This window comes from Malurus melanocephalus, unplaced genomic scaffold (assembly GCF_030028575.1).
Source record: "Malurus melanocephalus ecotype Western Australia unplaced genomic scaffold, MMel_1.1 scaffold_19, whole genome shotgun sequence".
NCBI classification, from domain to species: Eukaryota; Metazoa; Chordata; class Aves; order Passeriformes; family Maluridae; genus Malurus; species Malurus melanocephalus.
In genome coordinates, this window is record NW_026623251.1 from 1,697,889 (window position 1) to 1,708,150 (window position 10,262).

The following is a 10,262-nucleotide window of genomic DNA, read 5'->3' on the forward strand; positions in this document are numbered from 1 at the left end:
TTAAAAAAAAAAAAAAAAACCAGACTTTTGAATGGATTTTATGAACAGCAGTGATACTTAAAAAAAATTTGAAGATGTACCTATGCACTCACTAAATGAGCTTCTTACCACAGAAAGGAAATCATAACTGTAGTGGTCAGTCGGGGAGAGAGTTGCCATCAAACATTTGTGTTAAATAAATTTTGCGTGCTGTCAGTACCAGAATTTCAGCAATATAAATACAGGATTTTTAGAGTGGAATTACTTGGATTTGTAAGTTCTGTGATTCTGACCTACATTTAATTTTTTTAAATCTTGTTGCTTATAGGTTATGAAGACAGTATGGAGTTTCCTGACCACAGTAGACATTTGCTACAGTGTCTGAGTGAGCAGAGACATCAGGGTTTTCTTTGTGATTGCACTGTTCTGGTAGGAGATGCCCAGTTTCGAGCGCACAGAGCTGTACTGGCTTCATGCAGCATGTATTTCCACCTCTTTTACAAGGACCAGCTGGACAAAAGGGACATTGTTCATCTGAACAGCGACATTGTTACAGCCCCAGCTTTTGCTCTCCTGCTTGAATTCATGTACGAAGGAAAGCTCCAGTTCAAAGACTTGCCCATTGAAGACGTGCTAGCAGCTGCCAGTTATCTCCACATGTATGACATTGTCAAAGTCTGTAAAAAGAAGCTGAAAGAGAAAGCAACCACGGAGGCAGACAGTACAAAAAAGGAGGAAGACGCCTCAAGTTGTTCAGACAAAGTGGAGAGCCTCTCCGACGGCAGCAGCCACATGCCAGGAGACTTGCCCAGCGATGAAGACGACGGAGAAGATGAAAAATTGAACATCCTGCCTAGCAAAAGGGACTTGGCGGCTGAGCCTGGGAACATGTGGATGAGATTGCCCTCAGACTCAGCAGGCATTCCCCAGACTGGCGGAGAGGCAGAGACGCACACAGCAGCAGCTGGAAAAACAGTAGCCAGCCCCTGCAGCTCAACAGAGTCTTTGTCCCAGAGGTCTGTCACCTCCGTGAGGGATTCAGCAGATGTTGACTGYGTGCTGGACCTGTCTGTCAAGTCCAGCCTTTCAGGAGTTGAAAATTTGAACAGTTCTTATTTCTCTTCGCAGGACATGCTTAGAAACAGCCTGGTTCAGGTGAAGGTGGAGAAAGAGGCTTCCTGTGATGAGAGTGATGTTGGCACTAATGACTATGATATGGAACATAGCACTGTGAAGGAAAGTGTGAGCACTAATAACAGGGTACAGTAYGAGCCAGCCCACCTGGCTCCGATGAGGGAAGATTCGGTCTTGAGGGAGCTAGATAGAGAGGACAAGGCAAGCGATGATGAAATGATAACGCCAGAGAATGAGAGAGTCCAGGTGGAAGGAAACATGGACAGCAGCTTGCTCCCTTACGTGTCAAACATACTTAGCCCCGCTGGCCAAATTTTCATGTGTCCTCTCTGCAACAAGGTCTTTCCTAGCCCCCACATCCTGCAAATTCATTTAAGCACGCACTTTCGAGAGCAGGACGGGATCCGCAGCAAGCCTGCTACCGATGTCAATGTCCCGACCTGCTCGTTGTGTGGTAAGACTTTTTCTTGCATGTACACCTTGAAACGTCATGAGAGGACTCATTCAGGTGAAAAGCCCTACACTTGCACCCAGTGTGGGAAGAGCTTCCAGTACTCCCACAACCTGAGCCGCCACGCAGTGGTTCACACGCGGGAGAAGCCTCATGCTTGTAAGTGGTGTGAACGCAGGTTCACACAGTCCGGAGACCTTTACAGACACATTCGGAAGTTTCACTGTGAGTTGGTGAACTCATTGTCTGTCAAAAGCGAAGCACTGAGCTTACCTACTGTCAGAGACTGGACCTTAGAAGATAGCTCACAAGAACTTTGGAAATAAAATTTTTATATATATAAATAATATATATATAAATCTATATAGTTGTGGTACAGTCTAAAAGCAATCTTGTTTCCTTGAACTGAAAGTTTGGCTATTAGCTTGTTTTTGCACTTTAAGGCAGCATGAATATTTCACTAATTTAGCACTCCAATAAAAATGAACTGTAGAGGTAATCCGACAAAGTAACTAATTGCGGAGCGTATTTTTCCCCCTTTTTGGAATAGAAGCCAACGGATACTTTACTTCTAAGGAATCTCCAATTCAAAAAATTTGGATGTGGCTTTATTCTCCCCAAAACACTGGGTTCTTTTAAACTCTTGATCTTTTTCCCTCTTTAAATCTGAATGTAGAAATCCTCTCCCAATTTTGTCAGTTCCTTTACATTTCTATAATTGCATGAGTCCTTTCTAACTGTTGGAAACCTGAATGCTTTTAGACCCAAATGGAAAATTTCTGAAATGCTGGATTATCTATTTTTAAAYAAGCGGTTGACTTAAAACTTATTATGGCAACTTCTGGATTTCTGACAGTTCCCACTGGAAAAAAAACCACAAAAAAACCAACACAAAAAACATAAAACAAAAACCCTGAGAGTACACTGGGATCACTGGGACTCTGTCTTACGTGAAGGTTTGCTTGGGATGAAAAAGGATATTGCAGCTTCAGCAGTGATGAACTGTGTGTTTAAAAAATGTGAATTACTGTTATTGTATACTGTAATTGATTACATGGGCCGGGGGGAGGTATCAAAGAACTTGGCAGGTTGTGTTGATGCTCTTAGTTGAGTCTTGAAAAGTAAATATTAACGCTACAGAAATGCATGATTTTCAGTATATTTTTGTCTTTGTTTGCATTGTATAACTTTAACGAGTGAGTTGAAAATTATTTAATTTCCTTAGGAAAAAAACCTGACACCGTTGAAAATGCCAGTGTTATGAAGACGAGAAATGCACTGTTTTTATTTTATCTAATTTAAATTTACTTTCCCACTGTCTTTAAGTTGAGAAGAACTTAAGCTACGAGTCGCCGATTTAGCTACGTTAWCAAGGAAAAAAATTGAATGTTTACAACCAGGCTTCGAGATTTGCATGTGCGGTGTGCATTTACTAACCCCAGACCCCTTCTAATTGCACAGACCCCACGCCAGCTCCAACTGAGGTGCGTCCATTTCCCCAGATGAGCATTTGTAGGATTCCTGCTGCACCACTCCACCACAATAGGTCGTTCTTTTTTTTTTCTCCCCCCCGTTGAAAAGAGGCTGTGGACTGAAAAAAAAAAAAGCAAAAAAAGCCCCAGGCTGAAAGGCCTGGGCAGGCCTGAGTGACAGGGGGGGCCGGGGGGGCCGGGGAAGGACTATGCGTATCCAAGCAGCAGAGACTGCAGCCTGACGTGTGGTTTTAATGACCAACACGCAGGTCAAAAGCATTTTGCACAGTGTTTGTTTTCCTGTCTTGCACTTACAAATAAGGTCTATGGGAGTAGCATGGAAAACGTTTGCTGTTTTTTCCTTTTTTTTTTCCTTTTTTTTTTCTCTGCTTTTGTTTAAAATTTGATCGCCTTAACTACTGTAAACATAGCCTATTTTTGTGCTTAAGATACTGAGTGGAAAACTCCATTGTGTATTGCTGGACTGTTTTGGAAATATTTGGTCAAATGTGTGTTAATTTGGCTGTAATGGCATTTAAAACAAAAAAAAAAAAAGCTGTGAAAATGGCCTTGGAGCGTTATCTTTAGTTACTTGAATAGTTTTAGGTTTAAAACTACATTCTTTTCTTRAGTTAGAAAAGACAATCAGTGTCTGAGGAAAATGGACTTTCTCTTGGATTTTTTTGTGGTCCTTGTGAGTGATTGCTTTTTTCCTTTCCTTAGTTTCACATTCTTCTTTTGTTCTAAAACTTAGACTGACATCTAGCTTTGACAATCATAGTATGTTTTATTTTCCTGAGGAGGGAATAACTTATAATGCTGTTTAGTTTTGTACTATTGGTGTGTTGGTGAATTTTTAAACTGTGTGCTAACTGCAATAAATTATATGAACTGAGAAATCAATTCCCTTGTCTTTTTTCCCTCTTTTAAATTATAGTTATGAAGTATTTTTTATAATGTGTAACTTTATTACTTTTGTACAGACTTCTATTGCTAACTGTGTACGGAATATGTTTTCAGTATGCTTTTGGGCACTTAGTTGCTACCATACGTATTTACATCTCACTTAACGTTTAAAAAAATTAAATGCTTGTGTTTTGAAAGCATTTCTCTGTGTGTAGCTCTCGATCATTCTATAGAGGTTGGTTTTTTTAATAATTATTATTTTTTACTTCCCCAAAGACTTGCAGAAGCAATCTAYTGAATTTCAGAAATTTTGCTCCCATGCAAATATCTGTGCAGATTCCCTTTATAGGCTTAATTTCACTGCAAGGAGCTCTCTTGGGCTCACTCTTTTATATATCAGTCTCTATCGGAACAGTAGARCAGAAGGCAACAACTTAATCTGAAGCATTGGCCGGGTACTGACTGGCTGTCAGTGTTACAGGAGGCAGTCAAAATATCCAAACTACTGGTAACACATCAAAGCTGTCTGGACTACAAAGGAAAATTGAAATAATCCTAAATCTTTTGGGTATTTCTCTTACAGACTAAATGTTTCTCAAAAAAGAAAAAAAAAAAAAAAAGCGTAGCAAAACCTTTGAGAAAGACCTGGTTTAAATGCTTGTTGCAGGATGTACCCAGAATTCTTGTTTGAGGCTGCTCTATCTTAGGAACGAGACTAGCACTGCAGAGCCCAATGGGAATACAAAAGTAGAGCTGAATTAGAAGGCTGGAACAGAGACAGCAGGGCCGATTTGATGGGGGGGAAAAATACCTTGATTTAAACATTATGCTTATCATCTGCCTAGGTACAACTGAAGTCATGCAGTGACCAAGTGAATCTTGGTGCCTAAGCTATTCTCCTTATCTTCCTACGACGGCGGTAATTTGTATGTAACCAAAATGATCCTTTTCACTGTTTTATTCTCTCTTAACAATTTTCAATCATCATTTGCTGTGTTTGCGGTGTGGGGTTTTTGTGTTATTAGCGATATTTAGAAAACATTTCCTTCTGTCAATGTAAGCATCTTTGGTCGCATAGAATTCTCTATTTTTTAGCAGCAGACCTTTTTTGTAGGCTTTCATATGGTAGAATATTATGTGTAGTTAAGATGGTTTTAAGTATCGTCAAAACTGAAAGACGGCTAATATTGCAGTGGTGAAATCTGTGCAGCTGATGAGTTTTGGCTGTGGCTCCAGGCAGATTCACCATTTGTTCTCCAACATTAAGACTTTCAAGGATTGTAGATTCCCAAATAAAACTAGACTTGGGAGTCTTTCTTCAGAAGGGAACAGAAAACAAAACGTAGCCATTAATAACAAAATAATTCAAAATATTCTTTACACTTTAAGGTTCATCCAGAGACGGTTTATACGTGTGCAGCACACACTTGTGGCCATCAAAGTGTTTCTTCAATGAAAAGATGAAACATACCCCCGTGTGTTGCTTCTCTCCATAAGGTTTAATGTACTGACTTGCCTAAATAGCTGTTGCCTTTTTTCTTTTTCTTTTTTTTTTTTTTTTTTTAATATACCACCTAGATAATGAAGCATGAATAATCATTTTGTTTGGCTTGAGGATATTGTGGTTACAAAATCCTCACCGTTTGTGTTGCCATGATGGTTGAAGGCAAGGCGCGGTAATGGAAGCTATGCTCTGAACTTCACGGRTTTGGACAACTATCTCTGACCAGTGCTAGTCATCACTTTTTATCTGTGAGTACTTCTAGACTGACTCACAGAGAAAATACTAAAAATATGATTTGACTATTTTTTTTTTAACACGGTCTATAACAACTTAATATTCTTTTAGTTACAAGTGTTTTCTCTAAACTGAAGCTTAGGGGTTTCGTGGGACTGAGACTTTTGAATCAGGCACAGCATTCTACAGACCATCTATTTACTGAGACCTGTTTGTATTAGGTGCAATTTGMAAAACTTGGTAGAAGTTTAAAACAAAGCTTTCTGGCCAGGGAGGGGAAGGGATCCTCATTGTTTTTCCTGCTCTCCTGCCTTAGGGTAAAAGTGAGTGCTAAACAATTGCATGTACTTCTGTTGACCCTAAATGAAGCCAATATACTCCCTCAAACCCTGCATTGCCTTGTTGGAAGCCTCAATAAAATTTTAAAATTAATTTGCAAAGGTACAGATTCCCTCTTGCCCCGTGCTGGCTCACCTACTCAGGCAGGGCACCACGGTTTTCTCTCGCTGTGACAGCGTAACTCTGCTTTCCTTCTACAGATAATGGAGCAAGCGATTTGTTAGCGGTGAACTGACTGCCTCCTGCCTCCCCCAGCTGAATCTGCAATAATCAAATGCTCTAACTTTTTAATTGATTCCTAATATACAACTTCAAAAATACATTTTTCCAGCCTACTCAAAAATGAAACCCTGAGCCCCCATGATCAGCAATGCTGCAGCAATTTGTAGCTGAGGTGAACTTGGAAGGGGAGAAAATTTCTACCTGCTCCTCCCCTCACTTTGAAGCTATGCAAATTCCTTCAGAGTAAAGGTTAAATATGTTTCAATCCTGCAAAAAATAACCCAGAACTAGAAAACTGATACTAAAATGTCATATAATTCTCTATGGCCAGGTTCTCAAACTTATATATTATTAACACTATTTGTCCATGTGATTTCCAAACTGAAATATATCCACAGTATAGTCTTTTAGTAAAGAGATCTGACCAAAGCATCAARGTTTTTTTACTGGCACAGTAAATGTGAATTTTAACAGCACTGTCTTAACATTTTTAAAAGGAGGAAAAAMCAAATGTTTTGGGGTTTTCAAAATACTCTACTTCAGGAGTCCTGTGAAATTTTTGTATCTTCATTCAGATTTTTATCGTGCTATTAAATGTGGTGAGTTTGGTAGTAAAAAATATTTTCTAGATGGTAAGAGAGGAGTTCATCTTTTATTTGTATGAGTGGGTTTGAACTGAAGATGGAAACATTCCCTTTTGCTGGCAAATGTGGWCAGACAGAGGAAGAAGAGTCCTGCTTCTTGAAATCTCTAGTCAGCAGCTCCTGCTAGWGTGATAAACCTGTTAATGGGTCTTACCAATGAGAGACAGTCCTTTTTGTAAAGGTTATCCATTTTGTTCTCGTTGGCTAAAAAAAAAAGTATTACCTTTAACCAGACATCAAACTGAAATTTGGTGTGAATAATCCGCAGCTTACCCAGCTCTGCTGGAGCAGGAGAGGTGTGAGCCTTCTGCACAGCCAGGCAGCGGGAAAGCCAAAGGTGCAGCAAATGCTGCAGAGGGTTCYAGTGACAGAGATGTTTGCAAAAAAAACCCGAACATATTTCTTGTTTTCAAAAATAATCCRTGTTTGAGCTGGAGTATTTCTCTCACATTGGAACTTCCTGGATTAGTTAATTTTTCCGACTAACTGAACTTGTTTAAGTTGTCTGCTTATTATGCTCGTGTTCGTTTTGCTCTAATTTAGTTTCTCGCTTTCAGGCTTGTTTTCCTTAAAAGACCATCGCTCTGCTAGTACACCGTCATCTTCATGCAGAATGGACACAGTTTTCATTCTTGATAACTCCTTAACATCAACCATTTGAGCAGGGTGACACAAGTGCTCAGTCTTTTGTGAAACCATCCCCTCACTGGTACAGATTTTGTGCCTCTCCTGTACCGCGGCTGTTACCGGGGGCCAAATTTCCTTTTCTTTTCCAGACTTTACAGCCTGGCTTTAGGAAGSTTTTGCTTGGGGCTGCAAAGGAGAAGGAAGGTATGCAGACTAGCCTCGGAACTGAAATTAACATGTGATTGGGTATTTTAGGGATTGCAAGAAACAAGAAAATGATTGAATGCAAAATACAGCTGGTGRATATTTTTTAGGACATTTTAATGTGTACCGTTTTGGTATTTCTTAAACTCAGTGTTGTGCTTTAAAATGCATATTGTGTATGAACATATGTGTGTGCATGTGAGTAGTTAAAAATAACTCGCTAATTTTTATTTAGGTGTGCATCAAAATCATAGCCTGAGTAATTCCTTAAAGATCTTTAGAAGACGTGTTTAGTGTTCATGMGTAGCAGCCAACACGATGTGGTCTTGTGCGACCTTGCTTGTGATTCCTGAAGTTATCAGTGCTAATCTGAGCACCAAGAAGGATTTTTTTATGCCACGTCCAGAACATGCCAGATAGGAATTTACTCAGCACATCCCCAGCCATAACAACCCAGTGCATGAAACCCAGCTTTAAATTAGTAAAATATTTAAAGAGCAAGTTGCATGTACATTATGACTTCCGAAAGGATTTAACTGGTAAAGCAATATGTTACTGCCTCAGTACTACAGGAGGTATATTAAAAGGCTTAACTGTCTCAAAACAGCTCCACGGTATGCTATACGCTCTATCTGGATGTAAATCTAGATAGGGATTTAAATATTTCTTTCACAAGCTTCCCAAAATACAGTTTGGTTAAGTCTTATTTATATCTATTAAGAAAATAAAAACTACTCTAAATGCTGTATTTTATGCTTTTGTCAAATAGTCTTCAATTTTAGCATTAAAGCTACTTTTTTTAAAACTTTTGGATGTGTTCCCAATATACATTTTACAATTTTTTTTTAGAATTTTAAAAATGTACTTTATCTATAAATAAAACTCCTTGAAACTGATAGAGGTTTATCATAYAAGATATAATTTATTTTCAACTACATTTGCCACGTAGTCACACTTAGTGAGGATTCATGTTGAGATAATTTTGGAAATTCATACCAAGATAAAATATAGTTAAAATCTTAATGAAACATATCCTGTCTTCATAGGCTATAGCTATCAGGTCTTAATTTTCTGTAGTTTATTTTCTCTTTTTAAAGTASTTTGACTGGCACCATCTATCCAGAATATAATTTCTGTCTGTAGATGATTTTCAGGCTTAAATACATGACAGCTTGAAAACACTATAAATACCAGTATTTCATTATTTTCAAATGACKGAGTGACTTTTAAGAAAAATCTGTGGTTTAACGAGGTGAGACTAACTAGGCAATTCTTAATTTTTGGAGAAATGAAGAGTTGTAGATCTCTGTGTTAATTATGARGATATAATTTAATGAACACATGAACACAGGGCTCCCTGTTGACAGACCAATCAACACACCTCTGCAAGTGCTGGACAACTCATTGCAACATACTTCCRAGGTTTTCTCAAAACTGCTACTCAGTACTCAAAAGGAAAAGCTCCTGAAGTACAAGATGAACACAAAGTTGTGTTTTGCCCAATTTAGTGTGATAAACACGTATTATTTAATTTTTGTTAATGACTGGAAAATTCTCGCAAAAGCAAAACTTTTTTTTAAAGTGAGGAAACAAATGGGGTATAGCAGTATTTCACTTAGAAAATTTGTTATTCTTAGGCTAAATTTGGATCAAGAAACCCATGCATTTTAAAATCCCAGTGAAGAAACCTTTTATGCCCATAGCCAGTAGCTCGAAATGAGAGTAGACCAAGCTTTTTTCTTTTTCCTTTTTTTTTTCTTTTTTAAGACTGCTAATTTTAATKCGCTCTATTATTCTCTCTAATCTATAACATGAAGTTTGCAGCGTGAAAGAAAAGGTGGGATTCCTGCAGAGCAGAGCAGAGACAGCAGAGCCACATTCACCTTGCAGCCTGAGCGTGTTGTGTCGGGGCGAGGGCGTGAGGCAAACACGGGCATCGTTTGTCGGAGTCAGCATCTCGTGGCAAACGGCGCCTTCAGCCCCGAACGCCAGCAGGTTTGTGGGCATGCTTCTGCCAGAGGGATGGAAAACGCCTGAAGCGTTGCTTCTGGGAAGACGTCGGGGAACGTGGATTCRAGCAAGGCATTAAAACAGCCGTGCTCACGCTTTCTCAGCAGAGAACGGAGATGGGAGCGCTCCCTGCCTGCCCTGGGCCAACGGATGTGCAATTCTCAGAAGCACTTGAGGGTATAAAGCTGATTTTAAAGTGTCGTGCTCTGARCTAGGAGTGCTGCTGGATGGTCTGGAGCTGGATACCTGGGTGCTGTATTGCAGTGCTATTTAAAAAAGAAGCATGGCAAATATTAAAGGTCTGGTCTCCCAACCCTTCTTTGGGGAGTATGAGCCTGAGGGCGAGTGGAGGTGTTAAGATTTGGGACCTACCTGACGTGAGCTACATATGAGTCACCCTCAAGWCAGTGAGTAGATGACTAGCACTGGTCCTAATGTTAGCCTTCTATTTTAGGTTGATGCTCTTCACATTCAGGGCTCCCCCACRTGAAAGCACAGCCATTTAGTGGTTTAGGATTTTTTTTAACAGGAGGCTT

The 10,262-nt window shown here is 39.4% G+C and overlaps 1 protein-coding gene across 2 annotated transcripts in view; it reads left to right on the forward strand.

Annotated features, from left to right (window-relative positions):
* The window catches only part of ZBTB18 (zinc finger and BTB domain containing 18), a 6,754-nt gene extending 2,618 nt beyond the window's left edge, over positions 1 to 4,136 (forward strand). For both annotated transcript variants that reach the window (XM_057389748.1, XM_057389747.1), the window contains exon 2: positions 308 to 4,136. In XM_057389748.1, the coding sequence (XP_057245731.1) occupies positions 322 to 1,890 (1,569 nt within the window). In that variant the 5' untranslated portion in view covers positions 308 to 321 and the 3' untranslated portion in view covers positions 1,891 to 4,136. The remainder of the gene's footprint in view (positions 1 to 307) is intronic.
* Positions 4,137 to 10,262: the final 6,126 nt, after the last annotated feature.